At 41.3% G+C, this 23,811-nt stretch overlaps 1 protein-coding gene across 1 annotated transcript; it reads right to left on the bottom strand.

The window, feature by feature from the left end:
* Nucleotides 1-19,643: 19,643 nt before the first annotated feature.
* bloc1s2 (biogenesis of lysosomal organelles complex-1, subunit 2) lies at nucleotides 19,644-22,766 on the bottom strand. The gene is made up of 5 exons (XM_032526641.1): nucleotides 22,505-22,766; nucleotides 21,940-22,056; nucleotides 21,653-21,772; nucleotides 21,419-21,523; nucleotides 19,644-20,441 (listed from the first exon to the last, which is right to left on the bottom strand). The coding sequence occupies exons 1-5, from the start codon at nucleotides 22,680-22,682 to the stop codon at nucleotides 20,410-20,412; spliced, it is 552 nt and encodes a 183-aa protein (XP_032382532.1). The 5' UTR covers nucleotides 22,683-22,766; the 3' UTR covers nucleotides 19,644-20,409.
* Between the last annotated feature and the right edge of the window lie 1,045 nt (nucleotides 22,767-23,811).

The following is a 23,811-nucleotide window of genomic DNA, read 5'->3' as shown; positions in this document are numbered from 1 at the left end:
CCCCTTTACTGTTCATCCTACAGACTCCCTGACCCAGAATCCTCTCGTCTCATAGCAGAGGTCACAATACAGATAACACATTTCCCAAAAATTCCTCTGATAGTTACACTACCATGGAAGTATGAGACAAGGGCAGCTGCTGTGCTGTTATACTCTGAATCTCACATGAAATATTAAAGGATCTTATTTCTAGATGCTGTTGCGTGTGGCACAGCTGTTGACAGAAAACATCTTGCTGAAGGAGTCTTCTGGTTATGTTGCCCCCTTTAAACAGCCCAATGACTAACAGAACCTGGCAAACATTACAAAAGAGTGAGCAAAAAAACGCATGTTTCTGTTGTGAAGTCATTAGTCAGCCTTGTGTTGGCCAAGAATGATCAAAGCCCAGGGGCCCTGTGTATTTTAGGGGGAGGGGGGAGCTATGGAAGCCAGTTACCGAGCTTTATGTGAGTGTGTGTTTATGCGCAAATATGTTGTTTCTTTTTGTGTATATCTGGGTTTAGGCCCAGTGTTATCACACTGCTGTGGATGGATGGATTCAACTCAATGGTCCCGCAGGATGCTGTTATTTTCCAAAGGTTTGTGTTAGTGATGTCCTCTGATCCACAGCCAGGCACACAAAAGTGTGTGTGCGTGTGTGTGTGTGTGTGTGTGTATGTGTGTGTGTGTGCGCGTGCCTGCTTTTATAATGTGTTTAGTTTGGACGAGGTGTAAAGCAGCAGATTGCCAGGGAATATAACAGTCCTATCTGGCTTGAAGGGGCCTAGTGGGGGTCCCACGTAACTGATCTGAGTTCAGAGGGTGGTGGGTAAATGGTTTGATCAAGGGGTCACTTTGCTGGTCAGTGTTCCTCGGGGGTCCAACCGTTAGATTCAGTATTTTTATTCAAATGCCAAGTGCAGCAAAGCCTCAAAGATGTGTCAAATTGTCTTTCAAACAAGAGCCTTTATCTGTGCTCCAAACCCCCGAGGAGTCCCCACCTCACAAAGACTCCACACAGCTTTTCACCCTTTAGTCGTTTCTTCACTTCCCTTCATTTTGAACTTCCTTCTCCTCTTTCTACTGTCTCTGTCCCTCCTCATCCTCTCATCTCTTACTTTGGAGCATATGGAAATCTCATTCAGTATTCTGTGTGATAGTCGCTCGGTGTGGAGGTGGACATCCGAGTCTGGTGCCTCTCTGGCTCCCCGCGTTTTCTTTGACAGAGCTATTTCAGAACTGTGATACCGGAAAACACACACACACATACACACTCACAGGCCTGAAAATAGAGTAATAGGCTATGATGCCCTTTAAGAAGCTGAGGGCGGATGCTGCTTGACGAGGATTGAGTTTCCTGATGGTATCCAAGACAGGATCCCCTGTTGAGTGCATGTAAGTGACTGGATGAAGAGGCAGAGGAAGAGACGGGAGAAGACAGAAGAGGACAAGATGTGTTGACAGTGGATACAGAGTTTAACAATATCATTATTACAGGCGCTTTGTGAAATAAATTGTGCAAACAACATCGGTCAATATGGAAAACACCACCACCATGTTAACGTTTCCCTGAAGTGAACTCTTGATGGCACCGCAAAATCTGCTATGAAGGAGTCCAGAGTTGTTGTTTGGGACAAAACAAAGACTGGGAGTCTCCTACCAACACTTTACATTGGTTTCTATTGCCCCTGTCCTTTTATCCACAGAAATTATGACCATATTGGACGTTTATGCAACTCACGATCCAATGCCAACATTCAGTGCCCGCGCAGGACTGCTCTTTATGCATCGAGGCAGTGGGGGTGTGATGGTGGGGTCGGTGGAATGGCATGTGGCATGTCTTGAGTTTCTTTCCGGAGACTTGAGCGTGTCTGCTGTCACAGACATGCATTTCATGTTTGCCTTTTTAGCCATGCTGGCTGCATTGGTCTATTGGTCGTCTATTGGCCCAGACTGAAAAATCTCAGCATTAAATATTTCTTTATAGTCTTTAATAATCTGTCTTGCCTAACCTTAACCACATGAGAAGTATATTTTATTTGCCATAACCAGGATTCTTTTCCTAACTTTAACCATGCTGGAGTTGTCATATGTAGATATTGATTGATGGATAGTGTAACCGGGGGTTTGCAGAATGGTCCACGGCTGACGTTCTAGTCTGGTCACATTGGATGAGACGACCATGGCCACAAACTTTCTCTAACCTCAACCAAGTAGTTTTATTTTTTATTTATCTCGAACAATCACCACGGCAAAAAACTGAAAAATCTGATGACATCACAAAGATAAAACCCAATCATATACAAATTAAAAAAGATGTCTTTGAGAAGGAGCAGGCGGCATGTTATAAAGTCCTGCCCCTACTTTACAATGTCATACTTCCAAGGAAAAACAAATAGATATGCATAAATAGAGCATATTTGGTCAATAAAAAACTCTGATATTCCGATACATCAGCCAATATATATTTAAAAAAAAAACGGAAACGCTTAACAAAACTTAAACAGATTTCCCTAACATTGGTTATTAGTAGTTAGTTATGAGTTCTCACTAAAATAATATGATAATAATTTGTTTATTTTATAGAACAGAGGAACATCAAAATATGGTTCTGACAAATAAAACTGTATAAATATACAAACTTCAAATATGAAACTGAAAGTCCTTTGAACCAAAACACAATAGCAAAAAAAATGCCATGCAACGTGGTGACCGTTGTTTTTATTTTATGTTTTAAGTATTCATTAATCTGTCTGCCATCTGCCATCAAAATTTAGACAGATTTGTGAACATATATTATTATGTAATATTTGAGAAATAAGCCTTTTGTGTACATAGAAAAAGTCTTAGATCTTGATGATGGCAAAAACAAGTGTTGCGTTTATAATTTTGTTCAGTGTATACATAAAACGGATTATTTATTTTGTTAAAGATTATTTTGGGGGTATTCAAGGCCTTTATTTATATAGGACAGTTGAACACATGAAAGGAGGAAGAGAGAGGGAATGACATGCAGCAAAGGGCTGCAGGGCCCCCATAAAATGGATTATTAACAAACTATACTATACACCCATATGCACAAACCGTACAAACAGCTACACACCCACTCTGTTTTTATAATCATCACCATCCTCTTCCCTGCATAGTTGCCGTCTCATGGGCGGGGCAGGGCCTGGTCCGGGCTGGGCTGGTCCCCCGAGGTCAGCTTATCAGCTCTCCCGCCTGGTGCATCCTATACCGCTGCCTCTGAATAGCCACTGGAGATTCTTATTGTTGCACTGCTACAGCGAGGAATTGATCGGAGGTGTTGGAAGTCTGGAAGTGACTTATTCACCGGGACAAAAGTCACTTTCCACGAAGGAGGAAAGCATGTGTGCGTCCTCAAATGAGTTTGTACTCTCAGTATCTGTACGCAGAGGGCTTAAAACATCATAAAACTATCACACTGTGTTCTTGCTGCGTCACCTCAATATAGTCATAGTGACCCAGAGAGAGCGTTACATCATGCCTGTCGGAACACCATTGGCAGTTCCTTTGGAGCCTCGGGGGAGGCTTTGTCTCCCAACACTCCCTGGTCAGGACCAGAGGCTAGTCTGTACAGAGGTGAGACAGTCCAGTACAGTGTGGGAGGTACATACATTATGTGTGAGAGTGTGTATGTCACTCCAAATAAAGTGTGCGGTGACATGAAGGGCCCCGCCATCTGCACGCCACCAGATCCACAGCGTGTTATTAAACAGGATCCTTGACTGTATATAGGTACGAACCGGAGAGGAAAATACACACCCTTCAGCATCCTCATCTGCATCCCAACAGTTCCTGTTTTTGGGGCCAACTATCAGGGTATCACTAATGTACAAACACACTCGGACACACGCACACACACACACACACACAGCTCTGCCAAGCAAAGGAGGAAGGAGGGCTGTTGAGAACCTCTAAACAAAAAGACATTTTTAGAAAAGGTCCTCTTGAGCGGGGAAACAAAGAGGGGAAGTGACATAACGCCGCGCAGGAGGGAATCTGAGGGTCACCGGTGGCCTGACAGACACGCCTGTGGAACAGTCACACATATTCATAACCTCATTTTAACACACACACACACACACACAGAGACATTTGATAAATAGAGTCAAGGTCCTTTTGCGCTGCTCTCAAAATAGCCATTTCCTCGTCTCCCTACTTGTTTGCTGATATTAGAATTATGAGGATGTTTTGTGTCCACATTCTCTTTCCTTAGGCAGAAACTGCAATGAGAAAAATGAAAATATGCTGTGTTTTATCAGTTGATGTTTTTAACCGGTCTTGATCCAGATTTTAACCGGCGATAAACGGTGATGTAACATGGAGGGAACATTACTTACATTTCTATGTAGCCTTCTGTGACACATCAGATAATGTGGTGTTCCCACAGTTATTAAACTGGAAATTATTATGATGCATTTGGTTGTAGTCTTGTTGCTTGCACAAGATGCATACATACATATTTCCCTCGAAATAGGATACTGTTGCATTTACAGGAAGTGTCTACTAAGCATCCAACCCACTCCCTTTGCTTCGAAACACGGCTCTGGGCAAGAAAAATAGAATAGAGAAAAGAATAGAATACAAGAGTCTGCAATTATTACTTTGCAGAGGCTGTTTTCGAACAAATTAGCTTCACTTGTACCTCAAGTCCAACACACACACACACACCAGGTCACTGCCGTTCATTTCCGATGACTATTGATTACATATTCATTCCTGAGAGAGTGCTACTTGACCTGAAAATAAGGAAAAGATTGTGGAGGCCAGTCTCTTTCTCTCATGCATCTACACACACATACAAAAAACACACACACACTTTACATCTGGTGTATGTTAGATATGTTACAGAGTGCATGAATCTCCAAACCAGAGGGGGTAAAGCTATCAATCATGCCTCCCCCCACTTTCTTTTTTCCCTCTCCTTATGACGCTTGAGGCTACGAGGGGAAACTTTTGTGTATACTGTGACAGTAAGGTGAAGCTGAACACTTTTTCCTGTTTCCACTCTAAATAGAACGAAGAAGGGAGCACGATGGGTAGTCGTACACTAATTTTAGGGATTGTCATGGTCAACAGGGCAACTTGAGGTAATCAGGGTAAGCAAGCTCTGGTCCGAAGGTTAAATATGGAGATTCAGTTACAAATGATCTGCAATATAACTGCTTCTAGGGAAAATGTGTAGCTGCTGCAACTCACACACACATGCACATATGCATGACATATGTGTTTAAGTGGTGTAGAGATAACAGCATTTTGTCATTAATTCAGGTGTAAGGCGATACTTGTCCTAATTCAATATGTGGACAGTTCCTCTATGTAACGGTAGACTCAGCTTTGATAGGATAATGAGGGTTTGGAGACAGGGAGGGTGTCAAATGTAATGAACAGCAACACGCTGCAGGACAGAGTAAAATGAGGATCCACACTTGTGATCGAGGTCGTGAACATAAGAACTCCCAGTTGGTTTGATTTGATTCATTTAGCACATGTAACACATACAAATAACAACAATGGACATGCAAAGGAAACCCAGGGGCGAAAAAAAGGAGACGGAATCATTAAAGAAACGAGAACCATGTATGGCTATTGATACAGTCAAATTTTTCAATTTTTAAATGATAAAGGAGAAAGATTTAAATGTTGGTGATAGCTGCTTTGAGACTAACACTCACAATTACAGGTTGCTTAGTAATGCCAAAGCAATGTCTTTGACATATCCAGTTAAGCCATGTGTTTGGTGATGGTGGCTATTCGCCCCATACATTGTGACGGTAAGAGTGCTCTGATGCCAGTTCTGGGATACCGGAACACGGCGTGGAGCAGTGGCGTAGACAGAAGTAGTTTTTTGAGCGAGCCGGAACAAAAGTGAGTGCCGTTTTTGAAAAGACGTAGAAGTAGCAAAAAGGACAAACTGAATGAAACCATTTTAACGTCCAAAATATTGCATTATTACAGGTGTAACAAGTAGCTGCTTCACATTTTCAGCAGTGGGTTGACTCCCAAACATGCTTAGTGGGTTCTCATGGGTTTCATTTAAAGCGCCCATACTCTGCTCCTTTTCAGGTTCATAATTGTATTTTCAGGTTGCACCAAAATAGGTTCCCATGGTTTCATTTTCAAAAAACACCATCTTTTTCACTGCACATTGCTGCAGATCCTCTTTCCACCCTGTGTGTTTAGGTCTCTGTTTTAGCTCCAGAGTGAGACATCCCACTTCTATACTATCTTTGTAGGGAGTTGCACATGCTCAGTATCTAGGTAAGATCCCATCAGCTAGATAACACTTTCTCTAACTTTGGTCAGTACGAATATGCCCTACATTGTAACGCTGGCTGCACAGATTATGGAGAAAGCTACGATTGACTGACACACACACACACACATTGTTAAAATCATACGCTAGACGCTTTATTAGTGCTCTACATGAGTTTAGTTAATAATCAGAGTTTTAATAAGACCACGTTGGCTATGTAATCGCTGACAACTGGGCAATGCCACAATGGTTGGTGTAAACCGAGACATTTTAGTGTACCGACAAAAGCTTTTGCCGGGGACACTAAAATGTCCCGGTTTACTTGGGACACGCAATTCAAAATTGAAATCCCAGAGAACCTCTGGGTTCATTTCGGCCTGGCCCAATACTGACTACGAGCCTGACGTGGAGCCTTCTCAGTGTCGTGGAACCCCAGAGAATGGTTTTTGATAAAACAGTTTATTTAAGACTTGTGAACTAGATAAGATCAGCTGGACAACTGAGCGTGCCACGACATCTAAAAGAAACTGTCTATCAAGCCGGTTGGGCTTGTAGCTTAGCCCAAGCGGAGACAATGCAGATATAAGGTCTGGTGCAGCAGCTGGGTATCTGCTCTTTGCTTGTGTGGGGTAGGACTCAGGGATAAAGAATGGTGTCATCTGTGAAAGGGCTTAGTAGATGTACGACTTATTAATACCTAGCTTGACCTTTGGCACATTTCTCAATGTAAAACATCTTAACGTGTCAGGTGCAATTGATAGTACAATGTAGTGAAATTGTACTGCATTTAGTTTTTTTTACACTTTTATTCAAGGAAGGTTCGGGGGGGGAGAGATTCGCCCTGGAGGTTGAAAAACATAATAGACATTACAGCTTGTTCTTTTAAGAGAAGGCATGGAGTTGCTCGGAATGAAAGGTAGAAACACGGGATTGTTCAGTAAAGTATTTTTAGAGATGATATATCCTGGGAGTTGGACAGCAAGACGCTCAGCTTCTGAGACACTCCCGGTGTGGTATGGCGCGTGGGGCACAGGCGGCAATTTTAGCGGGGACGGTGGGTACGCGTACCTGTCAGATTTCATCATGATCTCATCATTTTGTACCCACCAATTTTTTGGAAAAACCCTGAAGCTCAATTTAGAAAATAAAGTTCATTACCCATAAAATTCTTGAGTGTTCTGGTCTCCTTTAGCTGGGGAAACCCGGAGATTTTATCCTGTTTACACAGCAGAAGATGGAGAGGGAGTGCAGCGTGCTGGGGGGGGCTTTTCCAGACTATCATAGGAGACATTAAGGTAACAGCGTAATTTCATCTGATGCCTATGGTTAAAATTCAATGTTACCCACAAGGAATTTTTAACACAATGTGCCTTGGAAAACATCCCTCCGTACATCCTGTTGCATCAAACCCGTGAAAGCAGACATTTTATCCCGAAAGGAGATTTTTTTTTTGTACCCAGCACTTCTGAAAATTCACTTGCAAATGCGTCTCTGTCCCCAGCACATATCTGACCAAACTGACGCCCATGGCGTGGCAGAGGAAGCCGCCCAGAACAACCACGGTCTGATCTTTTGGACACTGGGCAGCTCCAGCCATTTGGAATGTGGCCTTGATCAGGGGCACCTCAGTGGGGGTTGGTGTTCTTTCACTTTCCCCACCCAGATTCGTCCTGTTGGTCTGGGGATTGAACCGATGACCTCCAGGTCACAAGCTCGCTTCTCCGACCAGCGCCGCCTGTAATAATCCATAACCCCTAAGGTTTAGTAGCAGTTAGCTGATCAACAAGGAAATGATTTAAGGAACCAATAGAATGCTTTTATTGTCATTATACACAAGTGCAGTTCCTGTGCAACAAGAGTTAAGCAACCCCTTCATAGTGTCAACACAAGATATAAAAACATTAAAATATAAAATGTAATCGTGCACAAAAAAAGAAAAAGGGGGGAATGTGGTGCACCGTCCTAAGAGCAACTATATACATATATAACATAGTAGAAAGATAGAGGGTTTGCATACACGTTATGCAAAAATATAGTTTAATCCCCTCCTTAGTATTAACCCTCGTGTTGTCTTCCCGTTAAACCTGAACTTGTCCTTCCAGGTCAAAATTGAAAATAAACAATTTTTGCTTTGTCGCTTTTTCTGATTTACTTCTCACTTTTTCCAGCTTTTGCCACTTTAAAAAAAAAACCTGAGTTGGTTTAATAATAGGTTTTACACTTATTCTTGGAATGCATGGTCAACCAACCTCATTTATACAAAATTATACATGATTTTTTAGTTAAAAAGGCAGAAATTATGAATTATTATGACTAATAGTTAAGATCAGAGGATGTTGAGTGGATCACAGATGGGTAGATGTTAAAGTTTAGTCCGCATACTGTTTGGAAACCATTGAAAAAAAGAAATTCAAATGCCATAAGATCAAATAAAACACCCCAAAAATTCAATGAAAGTAATCATTAATGTCACCTGAAGAACGTATGGAATCATCCATCTGATTTTTGGACAATTTGGTTGAAATAAATCCATCTTTTTGATATAAAACACTTTGAAACGGGTCAGTTTGACCCGAGGACAACACAAGGGTTAAGAGCAGTTGACAGTTCTACATGCAGCTTCTGGGGGGACACTTGGGATTCACATGACATGTGTCTGCACTGGCTGGAGGAGCCCGGGATCGGACTGCCAGTCTTGTGGTTGAAGGCCGACCCCTCTCCCTCCGATTCCGGCTATTATGTGTATTGATAACCACATTTAAATTCTAACATTCAAATCCCAGTGTCAACACCTCATCTGGATTCAGAGTCATGAGAATGAGTCAAATGCTGGCTCAAAGCTGGATTGACAATGACACATGTACACCCATTACACACACACACACACACACACACACACACACACACTGGTTCATGATGTTGACCATTAAATAGGAAAGGCGTTTCCAAATCATAAAAAAAATACACTGAGAAAGTTAGTGTTGGAGCCCAAAAGAGACAAAAGAACAACCTGATATGTTTGGCAGCCTTAGCCTGACCCCATCATGACCTGAGCTCAGAGTTACTGTAGCACCACCAGCTAAAGACTACAGACTAACACACACACACACACACACACACACACCACACACACACACACACACACACACACACAGAGAGAAGAACTGAGCAGGTAGAACCAGCCGAGCCAGGTGCAGTTATGTTTATGTTCTCTCTGTAATTATGGAAAATATTATTGCAGCCCGCTGCCCTCGACTCAGCTCTGCTGGTGCGCTCAGTTTGAACAACTGTCCAAAGCTCATTCACACAGAGTGGGACCAGTTGAGAAAGAGAGCTCCAGATGGTTTGATCCACATCCTTTAAACACAAAAACAGGCAAAACATTCATTGGGCTGAGGTGCTCAATTGATTTAATTATTCAATCTAAGATGCATATTTTAAAAAGACCCTCCTCAGCTCTCTGTTCAGTCTTTTTGTACAGTTTGTCCCTTGGTTTTGTTCCACCCTACCCGGCTAATTTTGTCCATACGCGGAGGGAAATGAAAGCATGTCTAATTCAATGTTCTGTTAAATTTCTCTCTGCGCGCATGAACTCAGTGGTAACACGGAGCAGAACCTTCCCGTGTTCTCGGTTGTCTCGGTTACAGTGAGACACAGGGACAACTTTGGACTGATGGCATTACAAGCCAATAAGAAACATTATGTTGGACATTTTAAAAAGAGATGTTACAAAGGGGGTTCTATTAAATATAGAAAGGAAGAAAAAAAGAGATGTAAAGTTCAGAATCTAAATAATAAAATCTAAAAATTAAATAAAATTTGAAATAAAATCTAAAAAACTGTGTCACATAGCGTAATCCAAGCCAAGAAACATTGTCCACACACACACACACACACACACAAAAGTACTAGGATTAGATGAATGCATGACAAACTAGTTTAAAGAACTAAACCATTAATGTCTATTAAATGAGTGTTCAATAACAATCTTAATTTGTTGAGGCATTCATTTAACTGCAGACATATTTAGCAGTAACCAACTACTGTTACAAAGTGATATGTGCTACAAAGTCATTTTTTTTGCATGGCAACATCAACTCAAATGAATGCAAAAATAAGTTATTTTAGAAAAAGAATGCCATAATACATGAAGACAGCGAGGGAAAAGGCTATACATTCCTGATTAGTGATTATTACTTCAGTGTGCGTCTGTGCAACATGCCTCCTGTCAAGCGATCATGCAGTGTAGTCTTCTTTCGACCAGTTGCTCATCCAGACCAGCATGTTCAGGTTTTCAGATGATAGAGCTGATCTCTTCTTCTGCAGAATAAGAGAAGTGCCAAAGATAACATTATGTCTAACCCATGGCACCGTTGAGGCAGGTGTAGCCAAGTTTTTGCAGTATGCGCCAGTTTACCATGTGCACCCGCTTGTGACAACTACCACTGTAGTGGGCATGTTTCCCCTGCCTTGTACCTCTCTGGAGATTTATCTGTGGACAGTACCTCCTCATCAGACTTTGACTCTGATCCCATCAGGAGGACGACCATCTTCTTTTTTCAAGCAAGGGAGCAGAGTTCACTTCCAGGGGAAATGTGTGTTCCTTGGGACTTTTGTAATCCAAACCATGATCTTTTTAACTAGTTTCGGTGCCTATAATGTCTGAAAAACAGTCAGTATCTGGTGTTATGGTTAGGGTTCATCCCTCTCTCTCGACCTGACTGCAATCGTAACCGACAAGCTCACATTCGATGGCATCTGGCACTCTGGAGAGGTGTTCTCTTCATGGATGATGGTTTTCCCTTCCCTGGACACCCCCAATACAGTAGAACTGCACATTGTAGAGTGGCCTTTTATTGTGGCCAGCCTAAGGCACACCTGTCCAACACTCATGCTGTCTAATCAGCATCTGGACATGCCACACCTGTGAGGTGGATGGATTATCTCGGCAAAGGAGAAATGCTCACTAACGCAGATTTAGACAGATTTGTGAACAACATTTGAGATAAATAAGCCTTTTGTGTACATAGAACAAGTCTTAGATCTTTGAGTTCAGCTCATGAAAATGGGGGGCGAAAACAAAAGTATTGCATTTATATTTTTGTTCAATATATATACTGTATATATGAAGCAGCACAACATCAAGCAGTAGCAGAATGCAGCAGTCATCAAAATGCATGCATCAAGTGTCTCTTTTAAGTGCAGTGTGAGTAAGCATGATTGAAATTAATCACAAATCATGTTTTTAATTTTTTTATTCAGAATAGGAGGTAAATCTGACAGAAATATTTGTGTACAACTTTTGCCGTTGAGGCTTGGCCTTTTACAGCCAGGATTCATCAGTTTGAACTACATCATGCAGGCTATTTGCAATCCATGGAAAAATGAAACTCAAACAGGCAGTGCAATGGAGATTAAAGAAATAATGCAGAGGTTGTTGTAAGGTTACTACATGCCTGATCAGTAAATTCTGTAAAATTTAAATTTAAATGTGTTCCTGTGCTGGACAGAAATAGTGCCTTTGTGTGTGTCATTACTGAGAACCAAGAGCTCACGGTGTTATGTTGTTTGACAAAATTTCTGGGACTGAATGCATAAGTTTATCTCATTTTGGAACAACCTTTGGGACATTCATACCAAAATGAGTCAACTCTGTCCTTTAATGGCTTTTGGACAGTAAGTACTCATTTGGATGAACTAATGCACACTTACTGGATGAGCTAATGCACACATACTGAAAGGAAAACACACACGCAAAAAACGCCCATTTGGAGAAAATTCTAAATTGCGAGCTAACTATAGACTACTGACATTTTATTCCTGATTAACAGGATGTGTCTTGTTAAAAAAGGCCACTGTCCCCACCAGAAATCCTCTTTATTATTCAAACATGGTAGTCTTAAATGTCTCAATCAAACTAATGAGGTAATGGCTGCTGTACTATATAAATAACATTTTTGATTACTTGGCATTGTTAGCAAAAGGCAATTAATCTCAGTGTTGTCATCTTGCTACAAAAAGAAGAAGAGGAATTACTTTTTATACAAACAAGGACTTTTAAAGCACCAATACTAGTAATAATTGTTTGGCCAATTAAGGCTGGGGAACAAGCTGCAAACACAACACTGACATATTATTACCTTAAGTAGTTGTTATGGCAAATGTGAAAGCAAACAGGTGCCTTTTTGAACAGTTGGTAACTTTCATTTGGCATTGTGTTTTTGGGGATTAAGTTACTGTAATGTTATTCCAACATTCACTCTCTTTTTTAGCTCTGGTTTGGTCTCCACCAACTCTTGAGGATAAAACCTGCCTGGTTAGCAACTAAATACTCCACCATGTCTCGCTGCCATTTAGTGCTGGGAAGGTAGTGTGCAATGGGTTTATCAGAGCTTTCTTTTTTTGCTAAAAAAAGGTTCAGGTTGTGTCTGGAAACATTGTGAACCAAAACAGTAAAGGTGTGGGTTATAAAAAACCAAAACAGTGAAGGTGTGGGTTGTAAAAAACCAAAACAGTGAAGGTGTGGGTTGTAAAAAACCAAAACATGAGCTGAAAGTCAATAAAACACTCCATAGAGCTGAGGGGAACTGAGATGGGTTTCAATTATCTGTGGGTCCGTCACTATAAGCAGCACCTTTGAAGTGTATGAAATGTCCTCCAGGGTGTAGTCAGTGTCACTGCAACACACACACATGCAGGGACAGACACTGATGGAGCCAAAGAGTCTAATGCAGGGTCTTAACCCCTGATTTCCACCAACTGAGGAATGGCTGCGGAGTCAATAGGTTTTCGTTATAGTCAAAGTGTGTATTTCCACTGACTGCGGAACTGCTACGTTCCAACTCCGTCCCATTGTGCGGGACAGGAAGTTGAGACAGAATTAAATACACTGTGCTCCCGGCGGATCATATTTCCCTGTATTAAACCTTGGAAATGTCATAATGGGCGGAGACAGGCCTGAAGTCAACAGGTCAGAGGTTTTGCGGTTCTGTTTATAGAAACTACATCCTGTTATATTGCGCGATCATACGTGAATTTGTGAGATCTCGTGGGTCCTCGTGACTTCAGCTCTCAGTCATGGCTGCAGCCAATCCACAACCAGTCCGAACCTGGTGGGTATTGAAGGACGGCGGAGCCGACACGTAGCGGTGCCATTCCACAGTTGGGTTACCCCCAATTTCCACAGGATGCGGAACGACTGCCGATCCGCTCCAGAAGGGTATTGAAATAATTTGGTTTCCATTAAAGTCAATGTGTGTATTTCCACAAGATGCGGAACGGCTGCGTTCCGACTCCATCCCAGCTCCGGTGATCCCCAGCCCACCGGAGCAGATGCTGATTTGCTGCAAAGATCTCCGGTGTGGGGCGAAAATAGAAGCTCTGCAGCAAATCAGCACAGGGCAGATAGAGCGGGACAGGAAGTCGAGCACAGAAATAAAATAAAACATCCGGTTAATTTTCAAAATAAAATAGGCCGTGCTCATGACGGATCATAGCTCCCTGCACTACACCTTGAATACAGCACAGAGTAGTCTCCTCTCCGTTCCTCTGGATGGAAACAAACTGTTGTTGGTTTTGTGGTTCTAATCTACATGAATTTGCGAGATCTTGTAGGTCCTCGAGACTTCGGCTGTCCATCATGGCCGCTGCCGTTCTGCGACAAATCTGGATCTGGTGGGTGTTGGAGCAGATCCGCAGCCGTTCCGCATCCTGTGGAAATTGGGGGGTTAAAGATGCTGAGTTCACTTGGTGACCTGGTGGTGGACACGCTGCACATGAAAGCAAGGCTCCTCACAGAGAGTCAAAATGGGAACACAGACAACGGCAGCACACAGGGAGACACAGCTGGACTAAACCAACATCCCATTTTAACATGGATTACAGAGGACAGTTCTCAGGTGTTGCTGGTTACAACTTCCTGCAGAGAAAAGATCCTCAGTTCCCTTTCCAACCCCAGGAGCAGAGCTTGATCTTCGGCCGGAGTCAGAGGAGTTTGATACCATGACTCTCCATACCTGCTGAGAAACAGCTGGGCTCTGTCCCACATCCAAAATAGCGCAGCACCTATGTTGTTTTGTGCCGCAATCCCATCTGGTCTCATTTTAGATTCACTATAATGGAGTGACGGTGTGGACATATTTGGTCTAATCAAAATGGATTGCATTCATCTTGTGCTGGTGTTCCAAAGACTACATACCTGTCAGATGCTGGCTTTTGCGCTTGAGTTTCAATGAGCTCAGATGTGACATGCGGGTTGTGGTCGGACGTGTTCTTGCATCCTCGCATGTGCACTGTGTGCGATGAAGGTGTGAGCAGCGGAGTGAAGTGAATGATTGTGGTGCCAAACGTTGACCTCATGTGGCTTTTCATGCCCTTCTCGTAGAAGGTATTTGAAGTTTGACTCAGTCCCTCAGATCTCACATGTGGCTTTTATTTGCACTGAAATACCTCCCAGAGCTATTGGCTGCTTTGAAATGGATGTAAACATGAAACTTTTTGCCATTTGGCTGCTTTTATAGTGTCACTGCTTTACAGGGACAAAGGAGGGTATTAAAATGTGCAATTATGGAGGGCTGTTTATCCCATCACGGCCCGTCTGAGTGTGTGAAAGAGAGTGAAAGACAACAGGATGAAGACAGATTTCACAATACTACTAAATTTGTTGAGATTGCCCCATTAAGTGAAATGCAAACTTTGAGCAAGGCCGGGAAAACGCAGAACAAATGTGGTTTCCAAAACGTCTTTTTGAGTGTCCTTGTCCGCTCTCATTCACGAAGAAAGAAATTTCCCCAAACTCCGTGCTCGCTTGTCAGTTTCACAACACTGCGGTGTGGCATGCTGCCCTGTTATTGTTAACTGGCCCGGTCTCCACTTTAGACTTAAGGAGAAAGCAGCTCCTTTGCCGGAGCTGATGACAGACGTTTATTTGATATCTTCTCAGCCCTATTTCTGGGAATCTCTTGAGGTCTGTCAGAACAAATCAAATTGAGGCTATATCATTTCAAAAGATCTGAATTGGAATCATTTCATTGTTGAATTAGGCCTGTTTGGTCCATTTTGCTTAATCTGTATGTTAAATTCATTATACACAAGCCACAGTGTAATTCAATCTGAATTATTCCTATGTAACTGATATATTACTTGGCATTGTATGTGACATGTGTTGTGATATACTATGTGTGCATTGTCTCAGCGTCTTCTCTCTGCATGTCTCTGTAGATGCTGGAATTTGGATGAGGTCTGCAGGATTATTTTTAGAGCATATTTACAAGAGAGCCATTGTCTGCACAAGGTCCCCTGCTGTTTGCGGTGTATTACAACTCTGGGAATCAACATTTACATTGTGGATAGGGATCAGGAATCTAAAAAAAAAGGGAGTAAGACGAGAGATGTCTTTTCTAAGGAACAGAAGGAAATTATATGTTTTCTTGTTATCACGGAATCTCCTAAAAAATGCCTTGTTGGTCACTGAGTGCAGCTGAAAAATCCTCATTCTGAACTTATATAGAGTCAAACATAATCATGTTACGTGACTGAGGATGGAGAAAAAACTACAGAGACCCAAAGTGATACATCATTGCATAAATAAAGTAGCACCGGTACATGAGAATAGATTTTTTTCTGCTATCCTGCTGAGAGTTGGATAGAAAGATTGATACCACTCTTTTGTCTGCAGGCTAATTATGAAGCCAGTTAGCTTAGCACAAAGATAGAAAAAGGGAAGAAAAAGCCAGCTTGGCTTTGTCAAGAGGTTGAGTAAATCTGCCAACTTGCACATCTGAAGTGTACTAAAGCCCTTTTCCCACTGGACAAAAAACCACTAACACCCACTCATAAAGAGCTTTTGTCTTTAGTGGGAAAGGTTATGATTAGCATTCATTACCGGGACAATTGACCATGCAGTAGTCACGGGTATTTATCGGCTCTATCTCCTATCAACAGTGGACACACTCATTTTTACCACTTTTCCAGCGCCATACTATGACGCAGGATTTATCTCGGTCAGGCAAGCAGAGCTCGAACATCCTGCCAAATTAGTCGGCACCCAGTTCGAATGAGAAACTTAATAAGTAACAGATATTAATAAAAGTAATTACTATAACATTTAAATTGGCCTTGACACTGTTTTCTAGTGTTTACTAACTCTACTGGCAATAGGAAATGAGCCTATTGACAATTTTTAGTGTTTTCCTATGTTTAAAAAATCCTGCATATATACGCTAACCTGACTAGTCAGACCCACATCAAGATGCTGGGACTGGGAACTCCCCATTGGCAGGGCTCAATCTGAGGGGCGGGATAAACGGTTGTCTTTCAAATTTCCCCTATGCACGCCGTAGGATAGCGCTCCAACCAATCAGAGCAACGCTGGTTGATTAGCTCTTTTCTTTTTTTTTTTTAAATGACTTCAGTGCTTAACTCCAAGTCTTCCAGAGTCACAGAGTCGGATACGGCTACAGCCTGGAGACCTCCCGTCTCATGCCCTACTGAATTTGGTTTTTCCAGCTCACAATCCAACAGAGAGTTGCTAGACTGACCCTGGCTGCAAATTAGGGTGCATCTAGATTTCTAGGCTATGTATACGCATTACTTTTGGTGAAACAAGGCTAACCTTAACCCTTACCCTCACCCTAACCATTACCTCATTCTAACCCTAATCCTAAAACCAAGTCTTAACCCTCAAACAGCCCTACAAAGTTGTGGGGTCCAGCATTTTGGCTTCATAAAGCTATCAGGACCCCACAAGTATGCTGTATTCCCAGTTTGTGGACCCCACGTATGTAGTTAAACGAGAACGCGCGCACACACAGAGATAATCACAGCCAGTGGAACAGATTTGTCCTTTACCAATAAAATGAAATAATTACACATCTGCTCACTTGATTTCTATGCGTGGGGCTCTTGGATGATGCTTCTGCGTTAAGTCTCCACATGCATACACAGAGGCACGTGGGAACACTTTACTTATTAGGCCTCCACTGGAAAAAATATGGGATAAAAGATAAAGGAACACAGTTGCAATGACGATCATTCCTGTAAAGATTACTAATCAACCCAAAATGGCTACGTCATTTTTGTCGCATATTCCTTTTGTTTCATTGCTTCCTTTTCTGTACAGGCAACTCCCTAGAATAACAGCACTTTCTTTTAGAAAATACGATTTCTTAAAGATTAAGTGAGATGTAAAAGTGTGAGGTCATCCTGATAATGCCATTTCTTCCTAACCCTCCTGTTGTCCTCGGGTCAAATTTGACCCATTTTTAACAAGTTTCTATACCACAAATTTGGGTTTTCTTTCAACCAAATGGTCAAAAAAATAACGCGGATGGTTGACTACAACGCTCTTCACAAGTAAAGTAAAGGCTCAGTTAAACTACTTTCATTGAATTTGGGTGTTTTATTAAATGTTATAGTATTTGATTGTTGAAGAAAAGTGTCCAAAACTTTTGAAATTCTTCAGAAACGCGGCGAAAAACATTTACAAAGACCCAAAAAGATCTACAAAAACATTGTGCCAAAAAAAGTGACAAAAAAAACCCAACAAGGCCAGAAAAAATGACAAATGTTGAAGAAGATCTCAAATTTTGACCCAGAAAAACCCAAAGTTGCATGGTTGAAAGGAAGACAACACAAGGGTTGACAATTCAATAATTGATTGACCTCTACTTATAGTATAGGCCTGACCTTAAATCTGTACTTTGCACCCACCCGGTCTGAAAACCACACATTCACATTTTCTGTAGAATCTGGTAAGTTTCCACACCCAAACTATATTGCTACAGTACGGTCTAGTTTTGTGGCGCTGTCCACTTAACATAAAAACGTTTTACCTATGATTACTATGTTACCTTCTCTTCTACGCTTGACTGCCTCCTGGCACTCACATTTAGCTTTCAAAAAACAACCCCAAAATCATTTAATAGACCTGATGTTAGAGCCTTTGGGAGGGAGAGCTAAATGCATGCCCCAGGGCTCTGGAAAAAGGCAGAGAAAGGGAGAGATGGAAGGATCACAGTGCAACAGTAAATAATGTTACAGTATGAATAATGTGCTCCCTTTGTGCCGGGGCCTCAACTGGACTAATGACAGAGACCTGTTTCAGATTAGGTCTTGCACAAACATATACACACATGCATACATGTGCATGACCCGACACACACAAACTCAAGAGGCAGATCCCGTCAGTTTAGATAATCTGTTAAAAGAACTCTGTGTTCTGCTCGGGGACAGCTAATACAGAGGAGGAAACAAAGGAGGCAGAGGGCATTACACATATTCAGTCAACCATTTCTTTTGAATTGTCAACTATACTGTATGTTATTGGTTTTGCTCCTTTTGGTTTTCCTTTTCCTAAAAATGCTGAAAATCAAATCTCCATTCAACGGTGGCTCAGTTTTCCTGAGCTGCACAATATTTGATACATTGCATTAATAGAAGTCCTTATCATGGTGCAGGTCTGCCATCTGCTGTCAGTAGAATGCTCCTTTTAATGAAACAGCCATTTAATTATATGCACATCATGGTTTATTTGTTTTAAAAACTGTTTCCAGTGGCAACTTTCCCAGATAGACATTATACAATAATTCACCCATATCAAATATCTTTCATTTTACACTCCACACTTTCAACTTACTCTACAGTTTGTGATTAGAGCTGCTCTCTACACAGTAACCGTTTTTTGTAGCAAACTCATATGTTAACCAGTTTGTTCTATTTACAGTGGTGCTCTTAAGTTTATAAACCCACGCTAAAGTTGACTCAAAAGAGAAAAAAAAAAAAAAAATTAATCATAATGCCTTAATTAAAAATATAAGGAAAATCAAAACTTTAAAAAGGACACCAATTTTCTTTGTGAATGAATACTGTATAATAGATAAATAAATGTTCTACATGTATACAAACCCCCTATGATAAATTCCCATAGAGGCAGGCAGATTTTTATTATTAAAGGCCAGTTATTTCATGGATCAGGATACTAAGCATCCTGATAAAGTTCCCTTGGCCTTTGGAATTAAAATACCCCCCCCCCCCCCCACATCATCACATCCCCTTCCCCATACATAGAGATTGTATGTTATTTTATTTCAGTTAGCCTAAGCCTGGTTTGATTTGCATTGAGATGATTTATGAGTTCCCCATGCCAATCTTTAGGTATGTTGAGGTATGTGATGATGGGGTGGGGGGGGGGGGGTATTTTAATTGCAAAGGCCAAGGGGACTTTATCAGAATGAATAGTATCCTGAATCCATGAAATAACTGGTATTAATAATAAAAATCTGCCTATGGGTGTGTATACTTATGCCCCCTGTATTTTAGGAAGATCATTTATTAATTTACAATTGAAAAAATTGTTGTTCTTAAAAGGTTGATTTTTTTCCTTCTGTTTTTTTTTTTTTTTTTAAATAAAAAGGCATTAAGATCAATTTCCAAAAGATTATTTGTATTCCTCTTTTTAGTCAACTTTAGTATGGGTGCATTAATTTATTAGATTAGATTATACTTTATTCAATGAGCACCAGTGTGCACTGTCCAGACAACTACATGTGTAAAAACAAAGGGGCTTAATGGAAATGGCAGACCATTAAGTGGGAATCTTATGTGTCAAGAGGTTGGTTGCCAGAAATGCTCAGACTAAGGCTGGAACTGGAATCTATAAGCATGCTTCATTATGTAAATATCTACATACACATGACAAAAAGTCTTGTTATATCCAGTCACGAGTCTCTACCAATCTGTTATGTTTCTTTATGTCTAGTAGTAGTCTATTATATTCTGATTCCACCACTCAATTTACATATTTTAGTAATACAGCAGATATTTTTCAACAAAGTGTATCTGCAAATGAATGTGGGTACACGCCACACACGCTCGTTCATCTTGGCAGCACAACTGCTGCCAAAATCAGGGATACTGGAGTTAGATCTAAGCCAAGCACCGCAGTACTAATTCATGTGCCTTCAGCTGTTTCCTCCTGGGTCCGCTCTATGTGTCAAAGTGGCTCGGACTGTTTGTTGTTTCAGTCTTAGTTCACGTCCTCCCTGCAGCTCTTGGCTCCGCTAGCAGGGAGAGAAGGCGGCGAGCCGGGGTTACAGAAGGTGAGAAGGCACCATCATATTTAAGTCTCTTTTTTTTCTTTTTTTCTTCCCCTCTCATCGCTTCTCAAGTTTTTTGAATCTGGCCTCTGTAAAGATGAGAAAAAACAAGATGGTGATCACTCTTTAGCTAATGACTGTTCAATTCCAAATGCAACAAGAGCCGGTGACGGTTGGCTTCCTTTGTAAGCTGTGATGTAAACATTTGTAGTTAAGGATTTGTCTGTGGCGTCAGAGCACCACCTGCTGGTGAACTTCATAATTCTTTGCAATTTGAGCTGAGAGGTGGCTGCACTATTATTGGTCTGTGCTACACAAAACAAGACAAAATAGCCAGCAAATAGGAAGAGGCTATTCTGTTCCCGTTGTCATGGACGGAGTGTGCTCACATTGACAAAGAAAGACAAGACATTCACCAAACATAGTAAAGTAAAGAAGGCATATTGTGGAATTTTACAAATACTTGTTGATTTGACCAAGTCAGTAAAAGTGTTACTAAAATAGTCTATATCCACGACGTTCCACATCCTGGATTGCTCCGCTGCCGGCGAATATTCCGCAGGATGTCACTCTTTTTGGATGGTTGTCCGTTACCTTCCGCTTTGTTTCTGTTGGCGCTCTAACCTCCGGTGGATTTCTGAGGACTATGGTCAATCCAGACAGCTAGCCAGACTCTCCGTCCAATCAGAGTTTTCTGTTCCACGACTAAAACTACTTTTGAATGTACACATGTTCCACCAAAATAAGTTCCTTCCCGAGGCTATTTTGCAGCGGCACCGTGACTCTGTCCGGCGCTTAGCACCACCCAAGACGATTCTGATTGGTTTAAAGTAATGTCAATAAACCAGAGCACCTCCCATCCTGGAATGCTGTGCGGACTACCAGACCCTCCTCGAAAGCGCTGTGGAGGAAGGTCTGGCAATGCGAGACTCATACTAAAATTGCAGATATTACATTATAAAATGCAGTGATGAATTTGAACTCATTTTAATAGAATCAGTCTCACTCAATATATTCTTGGACTGAATATTTTATACATGCACACTTATCTTCATTAAAGTCTTACCCAGTTTTTTGGAGTATGCGTCCAGTTTGTAAGCAGCTTGTTCAAGTGAAGACACTTGCTCCTCAATCTGATTTATCTGGTCCAAGTAGGGCTGTAAGCTTGCATCTAAAGCATACATACCAATCAGATGTTAATGCCGAAGTATTTGACATAATATGTATATGGACTAGAATTACACAAGAAAATATTGACAATTTTTCTTAGTTTTTGAGCAAATTATGGATCTCAATTTACATTTGTTGTTGAGGTCCTGCAGGTTACGGCTGATGTTGATGCTGATGTCCTTCATTTCCATGTACTTCAGACTGGTGAGCTTGTTCATGTTCTCCAACAGACGGTAATCCTCACAAGTTCCTGAACAGATAAGGACACAAGGAGAATATGTATGAGAAGAAGAAAACAGAGGACTGGAGAGGTAGTGAGAAATGAAAGGAGTGCAGCCGCATATAGTGGTGTTTTTTTTCTTCCTGAGAGCAGAGTAAAGAAGGGAAATTGAAGAAATGTGGAGTGTGTTAACGGACCCGTTAGTTCTCCTTGCAGGAAGATGGCCATCTTTTCAAACATATCAGTGCACAGCTCATTGATATCAGGCTCTGCAGGCTCCAAAGCCTCCTCTGCCGTCTCGACACCCCCATCACCTGAACACAAGCATGGGGAGCAGAATGAATACATATAAAAACACAGAAAACAGCATTTCAATATAATAGGACACACACACACGTATAAACACACTGTATACTGTGTGTATACATTGTGTTGTATATGTGTACTACACATATACAAGCATGCACACTTACATATACAAGCATGCACACACACACACGCACGCGCGCGTACACACACGCACGCACGCACACACACACACAGTGCATACAGTGCATACAGTGCATACAGTGCATACATACAAGTGTTTCCACAATGGAAAACCAACTAAGCCAAATATTGGTAAAAATGTGTAAGCAAGACAATTTACACAAATGTGTATAATGTATATTCACACTGAAAAGCAGTATACACACTGTTTTTTTTAGTGTGTGCTTCGTTAGCTTTGGCAAGCTAAGGAAGCTGCAGGTAAACCTCACTCACTGTTCGTACTGGGCTTTTTGGGAACAACCACCGGGCTTTCAGCCGCAGTCTCCGGGCCGACTGTGGGACTGCCTGAGCTTACAGCCGCGTTCGCCGCCGCGTTCAGAGCCGCTAAATGAGCCGCTGGTGCCCTGGAGATGCTGTCCATGGCTGCGGCGTCGTCGCCCGTTGCAGCCATTTTGTTCCAGTTTTGACTTTCACTCGTCACATGATAAGCGTTGAGCTCGGTGTTCACGTGACGTCCGCCCGCCTTCACCAGCACCCCCCCTTCCCCCCACCCATTACTCGCGCGCATTGCCACGCCCTGATGTCGAGGTTGGAATGTGAGGCATCAGTAGTAAATACAGTCAGTAATGTTAGTAGGCTACTACTGTTTTATTTATTTATTTAACACATTTTACTGGTAACAAGGTTACTGGTATAACCAAACTGGCGCCTTTAAATTATAATATTTAATTATTAAAATTATTATAGTATTTAATTATTCAGTAAAAACAAGAAATCAAGAAAAAGTAGTTCCTACACTGGTCCAAAGAATAGTGTCATCTGTAAGTAAGTATGTTGTGTGGAGGCTGCAGTGTGTCACTGGAATAAATATACAAAGTAAAAAGTAAAAGTAAAGAATTTTATCACCATTTTAAAAACATGCACAAAACTATTTTACAACTAGAGAGGTCCTTTTTCCCATGCTTAAGCTTACGTTTTGTTTCCCAATAACAATAAGTAAAGCATATATGATTACATATACTGTATATTAACTTTTTAAAATTAAAATTAACCAAAGTGTTTTTTTTTTTTGTAAAGTGTAATTCTAAATTAGATACCATAAGGAATTTCTTTGCAATAATTTCACACATGCTTTTACCAGCATACATTTTGGGCAACTTTTACTTGACAGCGTGAATAGACATGATAACTTTGTTGAAATAACAGGAGATGCATTTTTTCGGATGCATTTTATAAGCTGTATCATTATTAAAGAAGCCAATTTCTCCCATGGAGAAAAACTGATACTAAAAACATACACTACCGGTCAAAAGTTTGGGGTCACTTAGAAATTTCCATTGCACTCCATTGTAGACATAATACCAGCTGAGATCAGTTGCCTTGTTTTTTAACCAGGGCAGCAGTTTTCAGATTACATTATGTACTTACATAATTGCAATATGGTTCTCCAATGTTTTTCTACTTAGCTTTTTAAAGTAGTATCAGATTAGTAAACAAAATGTGCCTTTGGAACATTGGATGAATGGTTGCTGATAATGGGCATCGTAGATATTGCATTAAAGATCAGCCCCCCACTCAGA

The sequence above is a fragment of the Etheostoma spectabile genome, chromosome 9 (genome assembly GCF_008692095.1).
Source record: "Etheostoma spectabile isolate EspeVRDwgs_2016 chromosome 9, UIUC_Espe_1.0, whole genome shotgun sequence".
Classification (NCBI taxonomy): Eukaryota; Metazoa; Chordata; class Actinopteri; order Perciformes; family Percidae; genus Etheostoma; species Etheostoma spectabile.
Note: the sequence above shows the minus strand (reverse complement) of the source record. Positions and strands in the feature narration are given on the sequence as shown.

Coding starts and splice junctions, on each gene's coding strand:
- bloc1s2 (XM_032526641.1), bottom strand. CDS start 22,682: ATGGCTGCAACGGGCGACGACGCCGCAGCCATGGACAGCATCTCCAGG. Junction 21,773..21,939: donor CCTGCAAGGAGAACTAACGG/GTCCGTTAACAC, acceptor TTATCTGTTCAG/GAACTTGTGAGGATTACCGT. Junction 20,442..21,418: donor CGCATACTCCAAAAAACTGG/GTAAGACTTTAA, acceptor TCATCTTTACAG/AGGCCAGATTCAAAAAACTT.